This window comes from Pristiophorus japonicus, chromosome 16, assembly GCF_044704955.1.
Source record: "Pristiophorus japonicus isolate sPriJap1 chromosome 16, sPriJap1.hap1, whole genome shotgun sequence".
Lineage (NCBI taxonomy): Eukaryota > Metazoa > Chordata > Chondrichthyes > Pristiophoridae > Pristiophorus > Pristiophorus japonicus.
Window position 1 is genome coordinate 123,726,485 of NC_091992.1, and position 21,786 is coordinate 123,748,270.

Below are 21,786 nucleotides of genomic sequence, written 5' to 3' on the forward strand. Positions count from 1 at the left end.
TATACTTGCTTTGGAGGCAGTTCAGAGAAGGGTCACAAGGTTGATTCCGGAGATGAAGGGGTTGTCTCATTAGGAAAGGTTGAGGAGGTTGGGCCTCTACTCATTGGAATTCAGAAGAATGAGAGGTGATCTTATCGAAACGTATAAGATTATGAGGGGGCTTGATAAGGTGGATACAGAGAGGATGTTTCCACTGATAGGGGAGACTGGCACTAGAGGGCATGTTCTTAGAATAAGGGGCCGCCCATTTAAAACTGATGAGGCATTTCTTCTCTGAGGGTTGTAAATCTGTGGAATTTGCTGCCTCAGAGAACTGTGGAAGCTGGGACATTAAATTAATTTAAGGCCAAGATAGCGGCTTCTTAACCGATAAAGGTTTATGGGAAGCGGGCAAGGAAGTGGACCTGAGTCCATGATCGGATCAGCCATGATCGTATTAAATGGCGGAGCAGTCTCGAGGGGCCTATTCCTGCTCCTGTTATGTTTAATAAAATTAGAATTCTGTTTCAAATCAATAGCAGCAGCTTGAAGGAACTTGGCATAGAATCATAGAAATTTACAGCATAGAAGGAGGCCATTTCGGCCCATCGTGCCTGTGCCGGCCAACCGAGCTATCCAGCCTAATCCTACTTTCCAGCTTTTGGTCTGTAGCCCTGTAGGTTACGGCACTTCAAGTGCACATCCAAGTACTTTTTAAATGTGGTGAGGGTTCCTGCAGTGAGTTCCAGACCCCCACTACCCTCTGGATGAAGACATTTCCCCTCTACTCCCTTCTCAACCTCCTACCAATTACTTTAAATCTATCTGGCACACCAGAACAAAAGTTGAAAAGGGAGATATTATGCATGATGTGTTATATTTTCTGTTGGATAGTCAATTCAGCATGGAATTTCTAAAAACCCAGGTGATTTAAAAAAAAAAACATTTTTTTTCCATCCTTTCCTGAGTCCTGCTAGGGCACGCCCTTAAGGGCCCTGGCTACCCTTGGGCGCCTTGCTTATTCTACTATTCTTCATGCATGAGCCTAGATCAGCCCCTGATTATTTTGTCTTGTGTGTTTGAATGGGCCCAAATTTCCCCAGGAGTTGCTTTTTTTGGAGCAACTAGATTTTTTTGTAGTAGGAGCTTAAAAATCGCAATTATCCCCATTTAATTTGCTCCAGAGTAAGTGAATTGTTTATTTTTTTCAAAAGGGGGCATTACTAGCCACTTGCACCTGTTTTGGCCATTTACGCAAGTTTAGCCAGCTAAAAGTTACTCCAAACTAACTTAGGCCAGCGTGTACAAAATATTGAGGGGCCTGGACATAGTGGATAGTAAGGGTCTATTTCCATTGGTGGAGGGGTCTATTACGAGGGGGCATAGTTTTAAGGTGGTTGGTGGAAGGTTTAGAGCGGATCTTTATACAGAGGGTTGTGGGGATCTGGAACTCGCTGCCTGGAAGAGTGGTGGATGCAGCCACCCTTGCCACTTTTAAGAGATGGTTGGATGGGCACTTAAAGTGCAGCAACCTGCAGGGTTACAGACCTAGAGCTGGTAATTGGGATTAGACTGGATGACCTTTTGGACAGAGCAGATACAATGGTAAGTACTGCAGTGAATAGAGTACGGTCAGGGTGATCTCCAGGACTTGTTTCGATCGCCTGGATGGGTTGGAGAGGAATTTTCCCAGATTTTTTTCTCTCTAAATTGGCCTGGGTTTTTTATCTGGTTTTTGCCTCTCCCAGGAGATCACATGGCTCCGGTTGGGGTGGAGTGTAGAATGTTTCAGTATAAGGGGTGTTGCAGTTGTGGTGAGGCGGACTGCTTGGGCTGGGTGCTCTTTGCCTTTCCGTCATTGTTCATAGGTTTATATGTAACCTTTAGGGCTGCTGACCTAGGCCCGTGCGGCTCTTTGTCGGCCGGCGCGGACACGATGGGCTGGAATGGCCTCCTCCTGCGCTGTAAATTTCTATGTTTCTATGTATGAGGCCACTTGTGTCCACTCAGAAAAACCTTGCAATGAACTAAGAAATCAGCGCAGGTAGCCAGAGATAGGGGTTGGGGGAGGTGGGTGAAGGGAATTGAGGGCACTAAACACATTCTCAACAACATTCATTAAGCATAAAAACCATCAATAATAATTTAAAAAGTAAATTAAATAAAAAAATAAAACTTAAGTCCTACCTTCATACTGGGCCGGGGAAGTCAGCGGACCGGGAGGCCACTCGGCCTGGGATAGGAGCGGGAGAACTCGCAGGCAGGCAGGATAGAGTTAAGGGTGCAGGTGGAAGGCGTTCGGCGTGGAGTATTGGTAACTGTGAGCCGTGGAATGTGAAGTGAGTGCGACAGGCTAGCTTTCCGCAGTGACCGACAGTCTGCCCCGGCACCGGTCCCAGCTCCTGCGTGTGTAAGTGCAAATGGCGGGCGGGTGTCAACAGCGGCTCTGGGCAAAGTTCAGGCGATCCCACCCATTCCCAGCGTAGCCGACCGAAAGCTCCTCTGCCGCATTCGTGCACACATCAAGACCGAGACTGGCGAACTGGGTTGCCCTGCCCAGGGACCCGATGAGCAGCGCTACATTATTTGCAGCGGATGTTGAAATCAATGGCTTCTGAGCCGATTACTTACATTGCTTATAAGAAAAGGGCCAGTCAGCTTCAAAACAAGTAGAAAAGGAATCCTGGGCTAGAAGTCCTACCTTCATCTGACTACTTGGCCAGGGATAGGGTTGGCAACTGCGAGCATCGGGTCCCTCTCAGGCTGCAGGACGCGCTGGGGGCGAGGAGCTACTGCACATGTGCGCGCACACTCTAGTGCGCATGTGCAGAGGTCTCGGCACTGTTTTTAGCACCGGGACCTGGCTCTGCCCCCCCACTGGATGTGGTGCGCCACGCTGAGACTGAAGACGTCCTGAGGAGCGGGGAGAATTGGAAGGTAATTTTTGGCACCCTTTTTAGTCTAGAAAATTAGCGCACCTCATGGAGGTGCGCCATTTTTGCGGGGTGGGGGTGGGGGGAGGGACTTGGGGCCCAATGAATCCATACGAATGTTCTAAACATAGAGTAACATATTGGGTATTGACTATTGGTGGTTATTTAATGGGTGAGACATCACAGCCAAATCCAATCCTATCATCACCTGATAACCACAGGCTTTCCAGCACAGGCCGATAGATAGCAATCAGTCGCCTTCCTAGCCTATGTGAGCTGAGCCCCCTTCTGCCGCAACAACCCTTAAATCACTGAAATGAGTTCTTCCCCAGTTCAGCACTTTTACCGTTGATATTTTCTGGTCTCTTTCCATAATTACTCTAAACCAAATTATGTTGTCACTGTTAGCTAGATGATCTCTTGCTGTAAAACCCTCCACTTGCCCCACTTAATTTCCAGAACCACATTCAACACTGATACCTTGTTGGACTGGAGACATATTGATGGAGAAAATGCTCCTGTACACACCAGTAATTCCACTCCTTCCCTATTGTTAGCACTTTTTTTTCTCAGTCTATATTGGGGTAATTAAAGTCTAATATTAATAATTTTATTACACGCCATTGAAATTTGCCAACATATTTGCTCATCTACTTCCTTCTCACTGTTTGGAGCTCTATTTAAAAAAAAAACTCCTAGCAATGGAACCGCTCCCACTCTGTTCCTAAACTCAAGCCAAATAGATTCAGTCCTAGAACCTTCTAGTATATCCTTTCTATTTAGAACTGTAACATCATCCTTAATACTGCCACACCCCTTCCTCTTTTTTTCCTTCTCTGAATACTTGGAAATCAGGAATATTAAGAACCCATTCCTGCCCTTGTTTGAGCCATGTCTCTGTTAATGCAACCATGTCATAATCCCATGTCACAACTTGTTCCTGCAGCTCACCAATCTTAAGTTACACTACGGGCATTGATGTACATAAAATTTAATGCCACCTTCGTCACTTTTTGCTATTTTACTCAATCTGGTCCCTACACTCTTTGGGATATGTCTAATTTTACTGCTGTTTATATCTCTCTCCTCTGATCTCATTGCTGCTCCTTTTATTACAAGAGGATTTGAGTATAAGAGCAAAGATGTTTTACTGCAATTATATAGGGCCCGGGTGAGACCACACCTGGAGTATTGTGTACAGTTTTGGTCTGCTTGCCTAAGGAAGGATATACTTGCCAAAGAAGGGAGTGCAATGAAGGTTCACCAGACTGATTCCTGGGATGGGGGATTGTCCTATGAGGAGACTAGGCTTATATTCTCTAGAGTTTAGAAGAATGAGAGGCGATCTCATTGAAAAACACACAATTCTTACAGGGCTCAAATCAGGGAAACTGACAAACTTCAGCTTTTCAGCAGTAATTATCACTTATTGCACCCTTAAAAAATCACTTACTCCTGAATGCACCAGCCCTAACTTTTTCAGACATCTTTAGTGTGGAACTAGTGGTTAAATACAACAAGTTCACGCCACTGCAGTCATTACAATGCCGCATCTATTGGCCAGGACTGCAACAGAGCACCTTGTGAATTTAAAATAACTTTGATCTGAATTGGAGCAGCAAATAATTCATTAAATTCTCGCTGTTTTCTTACTGAAGTTATCAAAGTTGAGCCAAAGTGAAATGAAACAATGTTTACAATATGTTCAGATTTTAAGCCCCCGTGTTATGTTACGAATTATTCACTACAAATGAATAGTTTGGAAATGTTTTATTTCTGTGTAATTTTCTAATCTAACAATATGTAACTTGCAAACATTGAATTTTTGCAGCTGAGTGACATGAGGGATGGAGTTTTAAAATCTATAAACCACCTGTAGTCCAGGAGATTGACATTGGTGTTCATTGCAATCATTCACATGTTCTGACTCTGATATTTTCTACTGTGTATACAGAAAAGGAAAAAAAAGAAAAAGAACAAACAGAGTGCAGCTGATCAATGTAAAGAGACTCCCTCTGCTGCTCCACTCCAGCAGTTGCATTCAGAAAGTGAACACAAGAACACTGAAACAGAACAACAAACTAGTGGTTACTCTGCTGGCACTGATGGGGCCAGTGACCAAACCTCTACTAGTGGTATTGCTGATGTACAGGGTGCTGCAGACGATGGGCATCCTCCCAAGTCAACAGGTATGGAGGAAACTCCGGGTAGTCACAGTCCAATCAAAGATCCGGTAAATCCAGGCTTCGCACCATCCACAGGCGGCATTGTAACTGCTAAGAATGAAGATGTTGCAGCCCAATCTACGACTGAGAGTGACCTGCTTCACCCAAACACGTGCAACAAATCAGCCTGCATAATGGGTGATGGAATTTTAACCCCTGAAAAACTGAGCAATGGGAAAAAAAACATTAAACCTGTAAGGGAAGACGGTGCAGCTGAATCTGGATCAGCAGCCACTGATACTGATAGTGAGCAGCTTTATACAGGAGACAGTGACTTCAGTAGTGCTGCTGAAGAAAAAAGTGACCAGCAATACGACTTGAAGGAAAAGGGCGTTCTCACTCAGGTTACAATTTTACTACATGAAACAAACTTTTTATGACTATTCTAGATCTTAAAAAAAATTAGAATGCTGTTTCAAATCAATAGCAGTAGCCTGAAACTATCGTAAGGAACTTGGCATACCAGAACAAATATTGAAAAGGAAGATTTTCTGCATGATATATTTTCTGTTGGAGCCAGGAAATTCTAAAACTCCAGATGATTGGGAAAACTTTAGAAACCAGCAATGGATGACCAAAAAATTGATATAAAGGGAGAAAATAGAATGAGAGTAAACTAGCAAATACAAAAACAACAGCAACTTGTATTTATGTAGCGCCTTTAATATAATGAAACATCCCAAGGCGTTTCACAGGAGTATTATGAGACTAAAAAAATTGACAACGAGCCGCATAATTAGGAATTAGTGCAGGAGACCAAAAGCTTGGTCAAAGAGGTAAGTTTTAAGGTGCATCTTGAAGTGGAGGGTAGCCAATGTAACCCCACTTTTTAAAAAAGGAGGGAGAGAAAACAGGGAATTATAGACCGGTCAGCCTGACATCGGTAGTGGGGAAAATGATGAAATCAATTATTAAGGATGTCCTAGCAGCGCATTTGGAAAGAGGTGACATGATAGGTCCAAGTCAGCATGGATTTGTGAAAGGGAAATCATGCTTGACAAATTTTCTGGAATTTTTTGAGGATGTTTCCAGTAGAATGGACAAGGGAGAACCAGTTGATGTGGTGTATTTGGACTTTCAGAAGGCTTTCGACAAGGTCCCACACAAGAGATTAATGTGCAAAGTTAAAGCACATGGGATTGGGGGTAGTGTGCTGACGTGGATTGAGAACTGGTTGGCAGACAGGAAGCAAAGAGTAGGAGTAAATGGGTACTTTTCAGAATGGCAGGCAGTGACTAGTGGGGTACTGCAAGGTTCTGTGCTGGGGCCCCAGCTGTTTACATTGTACATTAATGATTTAGACGAGGGGATTAAATGTAGTATCTCCAAATTTGCGGATGACACAAAGTTGGGTGGCAGTGTGAGCTGCGAGGAGGATGCTATGAGGCTGCAGAGTGACTTGGACAGGTTAGGTGAGTGGGAAAATGCATGGCAGATGAAGTATAATGTGGATAAATGTGAGGTTATCCACTTTGGTGGTAAAAATAGAGAGACAGATTAGGAAAAGGAGAGGTGCAACGAGACCTGGGTGTCATGGTACATCAGTCACTGAAGGTTGGCATGCAGGTACAGCAGGCGGTTAAGAAAGCAAATGGCATGTTGGTCTTCATAGCGAGGGGATTTAAGTACAGGGGCAGGGAGGTATTACTACAGTTGTACAGGGCCTTGGCGAGGCCACACCTGGAGTATTGTGTAATTGAGGAAGGACATTCTTGCTATTGAGGGAGTGCAGCGAAGGTTCACCAGACTCCCGGGATGGCGGGACTGACATATCAAGAAAGACTGGATCAACTGGGCTTGTATTCACTGGAGTTCAGAAGAATGAGAGGGGATCTCATAGAAACGTTTAAAATTCTGACGGGTTTAGACAGGTTCGATGCAGGAAGAATGTTCCCAATGTTGGGGAAGTCCAGAACCAGGGGTCACAGTCTAAGGATAAGGGGTAAGCCATTTAGGACCATATTGAGGAGAAACTTCTTCACCCAGAGAGTGGTGAACCTGTGGAATTCTCTACCACAGAAAGTTGTTGAGGCCAATTCACTAAATATATTCAAAAAGGAGTTCGATGTAGTCCTTACTACTAGGGGGATCAAGGGGTATGGCGAGAAAGCAGGAATGGGGTACTGAAGTTGCATGATCAGCCATGAACTCATTGAATGGCGGTGCAGGCTCGAAGGGCCGAATGGCCTACTCCACCTATTTTCTATGTTTCTGTGTAAGGAGGAAAGAGAGGCGGAGAGGTTTAGGCAGGGAGTTCCAGAGCTTGGGGCCGAGAAAACAAGGCACGGCCAACAATGGTTGAGTGATTATAATCAGGGATGCTCAAGAGGGCAGAATTAGAGGAGCGCTGACATCTAGGGGTGGGGTGAGGAGGAGGAGGAGGGTGGGGTGAGGTGAGGAGGAGGAGGAGGAGGAGAAGGAGGGTGGGGTGAGGTGAGGAGGAGGAGGGTGGAAGGAGAAGGAGAAGGAGAGAGATTAGAGATAGGGAGGAGTGAGGCCATGGAGGGATTTGAAAATAAGGATGACAGTTTTGAAAACCAATTGCAAGAGCTTTTACAAGTATGTGAAAAGAAAGAGTGTAGCGTTGGTCCCTTTAAAGCCGAAGAGAAATTATGATGAGAATAAGGAAATGGCAGAGACTTTAAACAAGTATTTTGTAGCTGCCTTCAAAGTAGAAGACACAAAAAGCATTCCAAAAATAGTGCGGAATCAAGGGGCTATAGGAGTGAGGAACTAAACATAATTAGTATCAGTAGAGAAAAAGTACTGGAGAAACTAATGGGACTAAAAGCTGACAAACCACCTCTTCAACCTCAATTTCAACTGGGTCATTGTTGCCTTCACTTGAGACCAAACCAGTTTCTAAAGCAGTTACTGACGCAGCAGCGAGACACTGCATTCCAAGATCAACTGGATAAGTGTATGGCACCCAACACGCTATAGTTTTACATACCTTTTGAAATACTAGTTTCCTCAGAGGAACCTAAAACCGGAATTGCAGGAACGGTCATCTTACTTTCACACTTCTGTATGCTATCCTGGCTCTCATTTCTTTCCCTGTCCTTCAAGATATCTGCTTTATTTTTTGGAATTCTAGAAACCAGAGAATCTGATAATCCATGCTTCTGTGCGACTAGCTTTCCAATCCTCCATTCCTTCAAACTTTTCAAAACATCCACTGCGTCAGTAACTGCTTTAGAAACTGGTTTGGTCTCTAGTGAAGGCAACAATGACCCAGTTGAAATTGAGATTGATGAAGGGATTCCTGGTGGTTTGCATGAGGCAGAGTTGCATCATTTTGTTTGGTGGATGATGACCATGACATCAGTGCAGAGCTGACTGATGCTGGGTGGAAAAGACACCAAAACATTCGAGGACACGAGGCCCACATACAGGCACGGCTGCTGACGCTAAACCCAAAGAAAATATGTAGACCTGGATTTTGCAGTTGGCGGCGTAACTACAGATTACGCTGTTGGCATTTGAACAGGATGCACACTTATCTGATGGGGATCCTACTTCGAGAACTTGCTGGCAGACGCTGCGTAGTAGAGGGCAGAGTAGTGGCCCAGGGTTGCACCGTGTGCGTGAGCAGTTGGTGGGCAATTACCCCAACTGCGCCAGCAATCAGGATTTCCTTCAGTGCGGATCGTCTGTCCAGTCAGAACTTGACAGATCACAAGTTTGAGATATAGCGCATGTGGAAATCCCGAACTTGCTGTCCATTTCAAATCTGAGTATACCATTCATACTGACTGCAAATTCTGGCCTGTAGTGTGAAAACGTCAGAGGCAGGCAACTGTATTCAAACTGGTCATTTCTTTTCTCTTTGGTGCCCTCTAGGGTGAATGCTTGGGAACTGCTGATAAAGAGAATCAAGTTCAACAGAATGAAAAGAAAGGACTTGAGCATGACTCCAAAGAAACATCGGCTAATAGTCCATTGTTATCCACAAAGCGGAAAAGCAGCACAGAATTGTCTGCTCCATCAACAGGCAACATAGCTGATGAGAAAAACACCAAAACCGAGGAGGTTAATTCAAACAGAAAGGACAAAAAGAAACAGAAAAAAGGAACAAATAGCAAGCCTTCTGCCCAAAGGTGGGAAATGTACTAAGTTGAGAGGTAGCTCATTGGTTTTTTTTAAATTTAAAGTCCATTTGTTTATTAGTCAAATGCTAAGTTTGCTAAGTATTAGCTACGTTTAGACTATTGGGGCTGGATTTTCTGTTCCTGTCCGTCTTTGTTTTCGCCCCAGAGGGGCGATAATGGCGGCGGTGAGCTCCGCTGGGCGGGTGGCCAGCTTCCGGTGCCCTGTTGGGATTTTCAGGGCGGGTTTCAGCGGGGAGCGGAGCATTACCGCCTGGAAGAGGAGAGCCGGTGAGCAACGCCCCTGGTAGCGACACCAGCTCGATTTTTGAGTCTCGCCCGACCCGTAGTGCTGCATAGAGCACCCTGGTGGGACCTCCTGTGAAAGCGGGCGGTCCAAGCTGTAGCGGCTGCAGTGAGGTAAGTAATTGACCTCGGGTAAGTGCGATTGTTTTTTCTGTTGTGGTGGCGTGGTCTGTGTATTGGGAATGTTTTTGGTGGGTTTTTTCAGGTTTTTTTTTCTCCCCAGGCCTGCCTCTCTCAGAGCACTCCCGGGTTGGCTGTTTAGCTCGGGCTTCTCGCATGCTCAGCCGGCCGAGCGCCCTGAGAGATGTGTGCAACGCTTCCCTTAGCGCTCCGCCCCACACTCTGGGCCCAGCTGCCCTATTTTCCTGACTGAGGCGCAAACCTTTTCTCGGCGGTAGCGGGTCCGCCCTGCGGTCATTAACGCCCTGAAATCCTAAAAGCTACAAGTCCAACCCATAGACTCCTCAAACCTCTTAGAATTGGGTTTTGTTGCAGTTTCTTGATGTGCCAATTTTACAATTTGCACTGAACATGGACTCAACTCTTTATTAATTAAAGGAGGATTTTCTCTACTCAAAATATCTATTTTGGCTCTCCCAATTCGCCAAAATTGCAATTCTGAACAAGAACGAGAATTGCCATATATCTGAGAGGCATTTGAATGGAGAACACATAACTTTTTTACCTCCCAAATATCTTTTTATTTTAAATTGTTTTGTAACATACCTTTCGATTTGTATAATAACTGCCTTTCCATTATAAATTTGTAGAACCACATGCTGTAATTACATCCTCCCATCACTGGTGCCACTTCAGTTCCTCGGTTTTGCATTTCGGAGCTCCTCCGTCTGTATAGCAGGCAAACTCCAATTCAGCAATCTTGTTTGTCCAGATTACTGTATGCTTTGCTGTTAGTTCTTGCCACTAAATCAGAAGGTTGTGGGTTCAAGCCCTACTCCAGAGACTTGAGCTAATCTAGTCACATCTCAGTGCAGTACTGAGGGAGTGCTGCACTGTCAGAGGTGCTGTCTTTCAGATGAGACATTAAACTGAGACCTCGTATACCTCTGACACTAATGATGAACATAAATGATTTTAGATTATTTATATAGCTAAATAGCAATATGTTAAAATAAAGATAAAACGTATGACTTTAGAAAGAGACTGAATTACATCAGCGTGCCCAGATCAAGTTATCACCCCCTCTCGAGCTCTTCTTCGCCTGAAGGCTACACTTGATCTCGATTTACTGTGTGCAGCACAGTAGACTTGCGACTATATTAAAGATGGTGTGTAAGACGTGCACTTCTCGTCCAACGGTCTTGCATTCTGCTGTCCTAAATTTTGGTGTCACTTTTCAGTTTTTGTCGATCTTTCCCATTGATGTTCCCGATGTCAAGTTGAGCTACCATAATTACTTGCTTTGGCCAGTGGATGGCGTATGGAACAAATTTATCTTTTTCCCAGCTCTGTTACCATCTTGTTTTCTGCTTTCAGGAATTTCTTCACTTTTTGTTTTTCATTTTAACTTTTAGTTTTCTCTTCTCCCTTCTAAACCTCCTTACCCATTTCAATTCTCTCAGGGCTTCTGTGTGGCCTCTACAATTTTTTAAAAATTCGTCCTCTGACTTTCCTACTTTTGTCCCCAGTTACCCACTCCTTGCTTAGCTGTCCCATTCTGTTTGTTGTTTCTTGCCCTGCAATCAGCAGCAACCGGCTCTTTTTTTCCATCCCATCTGCCAGCTTTTCTTCTTCGCCTCTCACACTTTACTTAGCACCTCCACTTTCTCTTTGCCTCTGTCATCTACTCTGCTTATTTTTAACTCTGGTCTGCTTCATGTAATGGTGCCAGTTTCCCCCCTGCTCAACACATTTAACAAAAAATTATCACCAGTCCCAGATTCCTGTGTCCCAAAAGCCTTTAGCTCTGGCTGCAACTTATCCTCTGACGAAAGCCTATCGCAGCTGTGACCAGTTAAGTTCAGATAGTTGAGTTTATTTCACCTGTAAAATGATGACTTCTTACAGAATATCAGTTCTATTTCTTGCAGTTTTAAACTGAATGTAATAAATGGGGATTAAAATCATCTAAAGTTGAAATAGTATTAAAATGGAACCCCAAAAATGCTGAGTCTTTCAAGGATTATGGCGTTTTTCTTAAAATAAAGCCTTGTTTTTTGTTACTCCACAGTTACACAGTTTTGAAGCCAGAAGAAACTATTGTAATTTATTTCCATGCATTATTATCGAAGGATTTTAAATTCAGTCCAGATAAAGATATGGTCGTTGTAAGAGGTCTTAACAATGACTGGACCAAAAATAAAGTGATGATGACCGTAACCAAGTAGGTTTCCATTTTATTTCACTTTGAGAGATTTAAGTGCTTAAGTTTGTTTGAGGCAGATTCTTATGTGAATTTATTTTGAATTTGAGAAAAGTGAAGAAAATAGTTGCAGTTTTACAACAACAACTTGTATTTGTATAGCACGTTTAACATAGTAAAATGTCCCAAGGTGCTTCGCAGAACTGTTACCAAACAAAATTTGACACCAAGCTACATAAGGATATATTGGGGCGGATGATCAGAGAGGTAGGTTTTAAGGAGTGTCTTAAAGGAGGAAAGAGAGACAGAGAGGCTTAGGAATGGAATTCCAGAGCTTCGGGCCATGACAGCTGAAAGCACGGCTGCCAATGATTGAGGAATTAAAATCGGGGATATACAAGAGGCCAGAATTGGAGTGTCGGGCTGGAGGAGGTTGCAGCAATGGGGAGGAGCAAGGCCATGAAGGGACTTGAAATGAGAATTTTAAAATTGAGGCATTGCTTAACAGGGAGCCGGCCTTGCTGATGGAGGATGGAAGTTGGGAGGCCGGCCAGGAGTGCATTGAAATAGTCAAGTTTAGAGGTAACAAAGGCATGGATGAGGGTTTCAGCAGGAGACTGCAATCATCTTCAGCCAGAAGTGCTGAGTGGGTGATTCATATCGGCCTCTTCTTGACGTCCCCACCATCATAGAAGCCAGTCTTTAGCCAATTCGATTCACTCCATGTGATATCAAGAAATGACTGAGCACACTGGATACAGCAAAGGCTATGGGACCTGACAACATCCTGACTGTCATGCTGGAGACTTGTGCTTCAGAACTAGCCGTGCCTCTAGCCAAGCTGTTGCAGTACAGCTACAACACGGGCATCTACTCAACAATGTGGAAAACTGCCCAGGTATGTCCTGTCCACAAAAAGCAGGAAAAATCCAATCTGGCCAATTACCACCCCATCAGTATCCTTTCAATCATCAGTAAAGTGATGGATGTTATCTTTTGAAGGTGTTATCAAGCGGCACCTACTCACCAATAACCTGCTCACTGATGCTCAGGTTGGGTTCCGCAAATATCACTCCTCCAGACCTCATTGCAGCCTTGGGTCAAACATGGACAAAAGAGCTGAATTCCAGAGGAGAGGCGAGAGTGACTGCCCTTAACATCAAGACTGTATTTGACCCGTGTGGCACCAAGGAGCCCTAGTAAAATTGATGTCAATGGGAATCAGGGGGAAAACTCCACTGGCTGCAGTAATACCTAGCACAATAGAAGATAGTTGTGGTTGTTGGAGTTCAATCATCCCAGCCCTAGGACATCGCTGCAGAATTTCCTCAGGGCAGTCTCAGCCCAGCCATCTTCAGCCGCTTCATCAATGACCTTCCCTCCATTATAAGATCGAAAGTGGGATGTTTGCTGATGATTGCACAGTGTTCAGTTCCATTCACAACTGCTCAGAAAATAAAATCTGCATTTGGAAAGGCAAGGATTAATTAGGGACAGTCAGCACGGATTTGTTAAGGGAAAATCGTGTCTGACTGACTAACCTGATTGACCCTCTTGGTTACCTCCTCAAAAAATTCAATGAGGGTAGTGTGTACGATGTAGTATATGTGGACTTTAGCAAAGCTTTTGACAAGGTCCCACATGGTAGACTGGTCACGACGGTTAAAGCCCATGGGATACAGGGCGAAGTGTCAAGGTGGATCCAAAATTGGCTTGGAGGTAGGAAACAAAGGGTAATGATTGATGGATGTTTTTGTGACTGGAAGGATGTTTCCAGTGGGGTTCCGCAGGGCTCAGTATTGGGACCCGTTCTTTTTGTGGTATATATCAATGATTTAGATTTGAATATAGGGAGTATGATTATAGAAGTTTGTAGACGATACTAAAATTGGCTGTGTGGTTGATAATGAAGAGGAAAGTCATGGGCAACAGGAGGATATCAATCTACTGGTCAGGTGGGCAGAGCAGTGGCAAATGGAATTTAATTCAGAAGTGTGAGGTGATTTACTTTTTGGGAGGACTAATAAGGAAAGGGTATACACATTAAGCGGTAGACCACTTAATAGTGTAGATGAACAAAGGGACCTTGGAGTGCTTGTCCACAGATCCCTGAAATTAGCAGGCAAGGTGGTTAAGAAGGCATACGGCATGCTTGCCTTTATTGGCCGAGGCATAGAATATAAGAGCAAGGAGGTTATGCTTAAATTGTTCAATACTTTGGTTAGGCCACAGCTGGAGTATTGCGTGCAGTTCTGGTCGCCGTATTATAGGAAGGACGTGATTGCACTAGAGAGGGTGCAGAGGAGATTTACTAGGATGCTGCCTGGAACGGAGAATATGAGGATAGATTGGATCGGCTGGGTTTGTTCTCATTGGAACAGAGGAGACCTCATTGAGGTGTACAAAATATTGAGGGGCCTGGACATAGTGGATAGTAAGGGTCTATTTCCATTGGTGGAGGGGTCTATTATGAGGGGGCATAGTTTTAAGGTGGTTGGTGGAAGGTTTAGAGGGGATTTGTGGGGGGGCTCCTTTACGCAGAGGGTTGTGGGGATCTGGAACTCGCTGTCTGGAAGAGTGGTGGATGCAGAAATCCTTCACCACTTTTGAGATGGTTGGATGGGCACTTGAGGTGCAGTAACCTGAAGGGTAATGGACCTAGAGCTGGTAATTTGAATTAGACTGGATGACCTTTTGTTGGCCGGAGCAGATAGAAACATAGAAATATAAAAAATAGGTGCAGGAGTAGGCCATTCGGCCCTTCTAGCCTGCACCGCCATTCAATGAGTTCATGGCTGAACATGCAACTTCAGTACCCCATTCCTGCTTTCTTGTCATACCCTTTGATCCCCTTAGTAGTAAGGACTACATCTAACTCCTTTTTGAATATATTTAGTGAATTGGCCTCAACAACTTTCTGTGGTAAAGAATTCCACAGGTTCACCACTCTCTGGGTGAAGAAGTTTCTCCTCATCTCGGTCCTAAATGGCTTACCCTTTATCCTTAGACTGTGACCCCTGGTTCTGGACTTCCCCAACATTGGGAACATTCTTCCTGCATCTAACCTGTCTAAACCCATCAGAATTTTAAACCTTTCTATAAGGTCCCCTCTCATTCTTCTGAACTCCAGTGAATACAAGCCCAGTTCATTTATTCTTTCTTGATAGGTCAGTCCTGCCATCCCGGGATATAATAGTAAGTACTGCAGGGAATCGAATACGGCCAAGGTGATGATCTGAACTAGTTTCGATTGCCTGGATGGGTCTGAGAGAAATTTTCCCAGATTTTTTTCTCCCTAAATTGGCCTGGGTTTTTATCTGGTTTTTGCGCCTCCCAGGAGATCACATGGCTCCGGTTGGGGTGGAGTGTAGAATGTTTTAGTATAAGGGGTGTCGCAGTTGTGATGAGGCTGATTGGTTGGGCTGGATGCTCTTTACCTTTCCGTCGTTGTTCATAGGTTTATATGTAACCTTTAGGGCTGCTGACCAAGGGCCGTGCGGCTCTTTGTCGGCCGGTGCGGATACGATGGGTCGGAATGGCCTCCTCCTGCGCTGTAAATTTCTATGTGTCAATGAAGCAGTCTATGCCTGCATGTAGCAAGACCTGGACAACATTCAAGCTTTGGCTGATAACTGGCAAGTAACATTCGCGCCAGGCAATGACATCTCCAACAAGCGAGAGTCTAACCACCTCCCCTTGATATTCAACGGCATCGCCATTGCTGAACCCCCACCATCAATATCCTAGGCGTCACCATTGACCAGAAGCTTAACTGGAACAGCCACATAAATATTGTGGCAACAAGAACAGGTCAGAGGCTTGGTACTCTGGGATGTGTCTCGCCTCCTGACTCCCCAAAGCCTTTTCACCATCGACAAGGCACAAGTCAGGAGTGTAATGGAATATTTTCGACTTGCCTGGGTGAATGCAGCTCCAATAACACTCAAGAAGCCCGGCACCATCCAGGACAAAGCAGCCTGCTTGGTTGCCATCCCCTCCACCACCGTCGCTGCAATGTGTACCATGTACAAGATGCACTGCAGCAACTCGCCACGGCTTCTTCGGCAGCACCTCCAAAACTCGCATCGTCTATTAGCTAGAAGGACAAGGGCAGCAGGTGCATGGGAGCATCATCACCTGCAAGCTTCTCTCCAAATTGCACACCATCCTGACTTGGAATTATATCACCGTTCTTTCATCGTCGCTGGGTCAAAATCCTGGAATTCTCTCCCAAACAGCACTGTGGGAGTACCTTCACTACAAGGACTGCAGCAGTTCCAGCAGATGGCTTACCACCAGCTTCTCAGGCAATTAAAGATGGACAATAAATGCTCGCCTTGCCAGCGATGCCCACATCCCAGAAAGAATAAAGAAAAAGGATGAACTGAGGCAAGGGCAGAATCCGGCGAAGTTACGGAGATGGAAACTTTTGCATCACTTGGACCCAAATCCACTGGAAGGAACGACTTATGTCATCTGTGGGCAACCAACAAGTAATTCCACTGGACTTCAAAATAGTCTTCTATTTAAATGTCAGTATCCTGTTGAAAATTGGTAAACTTGGATAATGTATAATACATCCTCTGTGTATCTATTTAAAAACTTTAACTTTTCCTTGGATTTTACTGAAACTAACACGGGACTTTTGCCTCACAGGATTACTTTTGAACTGATGCATATTGGGGAACATTGTGTGTTCGACTCTACATCTGACAAGTTACGCACTTGAAGATTAATTTGAGCTGCAATGAGTTTTAATGCAGAATTTTCCACCACTAAAATGTTCTTTTAATATCTGATGAGTAGAAATTGTACTTTTTTTTTTAAAAAGAAGCTCACTGCTGAGTTCTGACAAATAATCTAATTCTGTTTTATTCAAACTTACAAGCAATTTCTCCTCTGATACTGTAATTTTGAAAATTAACTTTGCTTTATTCTATTTTATAGACTGCATTCTTGCATTAAAAATAAAGTAAGGTAGAAAATTACATCCTTACAACACATTTGCAGTAGTGGATTGTTACAAATTAAATTATTTCAATTTTATAAAGGATGGATAGATGAATGTTCTGTGGCTTTCTGATTTCTGTAGTGTGTTATATTGACATTCTGAGAGTTCTGATGCAATACAAGCATCTCTGTCCTGACCGGGTTAAGATTTCATAACACTCCTTAAGCTTGTGTGATCAATAAAGATCTAAATTGTTTGTCTCCCTTATTTGTCCATATAAATTGATTATCACAAATTATTTCTTCTTTGCATCAACAGAGAAATGGGAGAACATGGATACTTAATTGAAGGTCACCTTTTTGCTTTCAAAGGAATAGTTGGAAAAAATCTTGCTTATAAATATGCAGTCATACATGACGATAAAGTGGAGTATGAAATAATTTATAAGTGGGATACACCTGATGGTTGCACCACTAATCGCTGTTTGCATATTCAGCAAAACTTGCTTCATGAAGGAGGTAAGTAGCCTATTTTATTGCTGGTTCCACAACAAGTCTAGTTTTTAAAATGACATTACTCTATTTTTATATAAAGATGATGCTGTCCTTTTACAGCATTTGTGTAGGGAAATAAAAATTATATTCTTATATATTCTTGGAGTTGGTATGTGAGCTCATCAGTTCGGCTACTTGCAGATCCTGCTCTGGTTTCACATTTCATTACAAATCAGTATTTGTACTTTCACTATCTTGCTGTGGCTTACTATTTATGTGTACTATATAGCTTGTAAATAAACCTGACTTTGCTTTACTCAAAGTATGGTTTTGAAATCCTTTTGGAGAAGACTGGAGAATATGGTGAGCATGCTGCACAATCTCCAGTGCTTTGTTCCATATCTCAGGGGTGATTGTCAGACCTGTTTGCATGCTACCCCATTCATGGCATGTATGAAGGTACAGGTTTTGGTTCCTAAGGACATTGATCTGCTTTTGGAAGCGGCCCCTCTGTCGTGAAAAAAAAGAGAAGAGTTGAGAGAAATCTTGAACCGGAACATCTCGAGACCAGTTACAAATTGTGAAATAAATCTACCTTTCTACTTCCTGTGAACATAGTAATTAGGAACAGGAGTAGGCCGTACGACCATTCGAGCCTGCTCCACCATTCAATAAGATCATAGCTGATCTTCGACCTCAACTCCAATTTCCCACCTGATCTCCATATGCCATGATTACCCGACAGTCCAAAAATCTAACTCTGACTTGACTATACTCAACGATTCAGAATCCACAGCCCTTTGGGGTAGGGAATTCCAAAGATTCACAATGCTCTAAGTAAAGAAATGCCTCCTTATCTCTATCTTAAATGGCTGACACCTTATCCTGAAGTTCTAGACTATCCAACCAGGAGAAACAACTTCTTAGCATCTACCCTGTCAATCCCCCTCAAAATCTTATAGGCTAGAAATTTGATATTACCCCTGCGCGCCCCCCCCCCCCCCCTTGAGGCGGTGACGCCGCTAGGCGCTACCTTTACCGCCGGGAGATGTTTACCGCCTCAAAGTGGGATATTCAGTTGTATCGCCCCAAGAAGAGAGTGGAGCGCTAAGAGAAGTGTTCCATACTCTTCTTTGGGAGCTAATGGAACAATAGCACAGGAGGACTACTCAATTTTTGTTGGTAGGATGCCAGCATCCCAGTGCCTAGTATCTATCCCTCCGACTATGTGGGTGTGAGGCTTGCAGCTGTGGTAAGTGTGTGAGGGTGAGGATGAATATGAGGTGCGAGTCATGTTTGGTTGAGAAAGATGAAAGACAAAATCCTGTTTACAAATATTAATAAACCTCACCCACACTTCTTCACTGCAACAAAACCGAAAAGTTGAAAAAGTGAAATTTCAGCACTTGCCTTGCACTCCGGACGATATCGTCGCTGGACCGACTGCTTTTCCCCTACTGGTCTCAGTGCCAGGTGCTACGGCAGATGAAAGACTTGAATTTTGCAAATGCGGTGCTACAGGGCCATTGCACATTCGGTGAGGTCATCGAGTGGGGTCGTTAGCGAGCGCAGTGCAAACTGTCAGCGCCGCCGCTGAACCTTCACTGAAGCTTGCGGCAGGCGCTGACAGACCTCGCCCGAGCGCTGCACTAACTGGTGGCGCTAACCAATGTTTCAATGAGATCACTTCTCCTAAATTTCAAAGAGTATAGGCCCAATCTACTCAACCTCTCCTCATAGGACAACTTTTTCATCCTGCGAATGAATCTAGTGAACCTTCGTTGCACTGCCTCCTCAGGCAAGTATATACTTCCTCAGATAAGGAGAACAAAACTGTGCATAGTACTCCGTGTAGTCTCACCAAAGCCCTGTACAATTGTAGGAAGACTTTCTTTTGCACTCCAACCCCCTTGCAATAAAGGCCAACATGCCATTTTCCTTCCTAATTGCTTGCTGTACCTGCATGCTAACTTTCTGGTTAAATATGTATATAGCTAAGGCCTAAACACTGATCCTTGTGGCACCCCACTATTTACAGCCTGGCAATCTGAAAATTATCCGTTTATTGCTACTTTTCGTTTTCTATCGTTAACTAATTCTCTATGCTAATATTTAACCTCCAACCCCATGAGCCCTTGTGCGGCACCTTATCTAATGCCTTTTGAAAATCCAAATATACTCCATCCACTGGTTCCCCTTTATCTACCAAATTTGTTGAACAGGATTTCCCTTCATTAAACCATGTTGACTCTGCCTAATCATATTTTGATTTTGTAAGTGCCCTGTTATCAATTCCTTAATAGTGGATTCCAGCATTTTCCTGATGACTGATGTCAGATTAACTGGCTTGTAGTTCCCTGTTTTATCTCTCCCTCCTTTCTTGAATAGCGGAGTTATGCTGGACCATTCTAGAGTTTATAAATTTTTGAAGATCACAACCAAAGCATTCACGATCTTTACAGCCACCTCTTTTAGAACCCTAGCATATAAGCCATCAGATCCAGGATTTGCCGGCTTTTAGTCCCATTAGTTTTTCAAGTACATTTTCTCTACTGATCTTAATCACGTTAAGTTCTTCACTCGCATTAGTCCCTGTTTTTATATTTCTCACTAGTTTACCCACATTCTATTTTCTCCCTTATCAATTTTTTGGTCATTGCTGGTTTGTAAAACACTCTCATCTATTACTACTGTTCTTCAACAGTATAAACCTCTCTTAATCTAATACTACTTTAGTTAGCCACAGATGGATCACCTTGCCTATTTTTTGGTTTGCTTTCCACTATGAAGACCGCTACAAAATATTTGTTTAAAGTCTCTGCTAATTCCTTATTCCCCATTATAATTTCTCATGTTTCAGCCTCTTGAGGGACCAATGCTTACACTTGATATTCTCTTCCTTTTTACATACTTGTAGAAGCTCTTACAATCTTGTTTCTATATTTCTCACTAGTTTACCCACATTCTATTTTCTCCCTTATCAATTTTTTGGTCATTGCTGGTTTGTAAAACTCTCCCATCTATTACTACTATTCTTCAACATTATAAACCTCTCTTAATCTAATACTACTTTAGTTAGCCACAGATGGATCACTTTGCCTGTGGAGTTTTTATTTTTCAATCGGTCGTATATTCGTTGATCATTTTGGAATATTTCTTTAAATGTTTGCCATTGCTTATCTACTGTCACATCTTTTAATCTAATTTCCCAATCTACCTTGGCTAACTCGCACCTCAAACCTATGTAATTGGCTTTATTTACATAGAGTACTCTAGTTTTGAACTTGGGTATGTCACACTCAAACCCAATCATATGATCACTCTTCGCCAAAGGCTCCTTTACTATGAGATTACTAATTAACCCTGCTAATTAGCACATTAAAAGACCTAAAATGCCTGTTCACTCGTTTCCATAACATATTATTGTAGGAAACTGTCTCGAATGCATTCTATGAACTCTGCCTCTAGACTACCTTTGCCAATTTGATTTGCCCAGTCTATATGAAGATTAAAGTCCCCCATTCAACAGCGCTAAAACAGATTATCTGGTCATTATTACATTGCTGTTTGTGGGAGCTTGCTGTGTGCAAATTGGCTGTTGTGTTTCCTACATAACTACAGTGACTATCAACAAGAGCAGGCAGTGACGATGAGATCCAACACCGCCTCCAGTCAGTGCAGTCTTCGGCCGCCTGAGGAAAAGTGTGTTCGAAGACCAGGCCCTCAAATCTGCCACCAAGCTCATGGTCTACAGGGCTGTAGTAATATCCGCCCTCCTCTATGGCTCAGAGACATGGACCATGTATAGTAGACACCTCAAGTCGCTGGAGAAATACCACCAACGATGTCTCCGCAAGATCCTACAAATCCCCTAGGAGGACAGGCGCACCAACATTAGCGTCCTCGTCCAGGCCAACATCCCCAACGTTGAAGGACTGACCACGCTTGATCAGCTCCGCTGGGCAGGCCACATAGTTCGCATGTCAAAGCAAGTGCTCTACTCAGAACTCCTTCATGGCAAATGAGCCAAAGGTGGGTAGCGGAAATGTTACAAGGGCACCTTCAAAGCCTCCCTGATAAAATGCGACATCCCCACTGACACCTTGGAGTCCCTGGCCAAAGACCGCCCTAAGTGGAGGAAGTGCATCCGGGAGGGCGCTGGGCGCTGAGCACCTCGAGTCTCATCGCCGAGAGCATGCAGAAATCAAGCGCAGGCAGCGGAAAGAGCGTGCGGCAAACCAGTCCCACCCACCCCTTCCCTCAACGACGATCTGTCCCACCTGTGACGGTCTGTGGCTCTCATATTGGACTGTTCAACCACCAAATAACTCATTAAGAGTGGAAGCAAGTCTTCCTCGATTCCAAGGGACTGCCTATGATGACTGCAGTGACGAAATCTCAAAATGATTTCATTGGCTGTAAAGTGCTTGGGAAGTCCTGAGGTCGGGAAAGGCGCTATATAAATGCAAGTCTTTTTACTTCTCTCT

At 43.8% G+C, this 21,786-nt stretch overlaps 1 protein-coding gene across 3 annotated transcripts in view; it reads left to right on the forward strand.

The window, feature by feature from the left end:
- Positions 1–21,786, forward strand: part of LOC139226791 (E3 ubiquitin-protein ligase rnf213-alpha-like) — a 165,936-nt gene that overhangs the window by 9,484 nt on the left and 134,666 nt on the right. For all 3 annotated transcript variants that reach the window (XM_070857804.1, XM_070857806.1, XM_070857805.1), the window contains exons 5-8: positions 4,867–5,481; positions 8,981–9,237; positions 11,723–11,875; positions 17,124–17,323. In XM_070857804.1, coding sequence (XP_070713905.1) covers positions 4,867–5,481; positions 8,981–9,237; positions 11,723–11,875; positions 17,124–17,323 — 1,225 coding nt within the window. The remainder of the gene's footprint in view (positions 1–4,866; positions 5,482–8,980; positions 9,238–11,722; positions 11,876–17,123; positions 17,324–21,786) is intronic.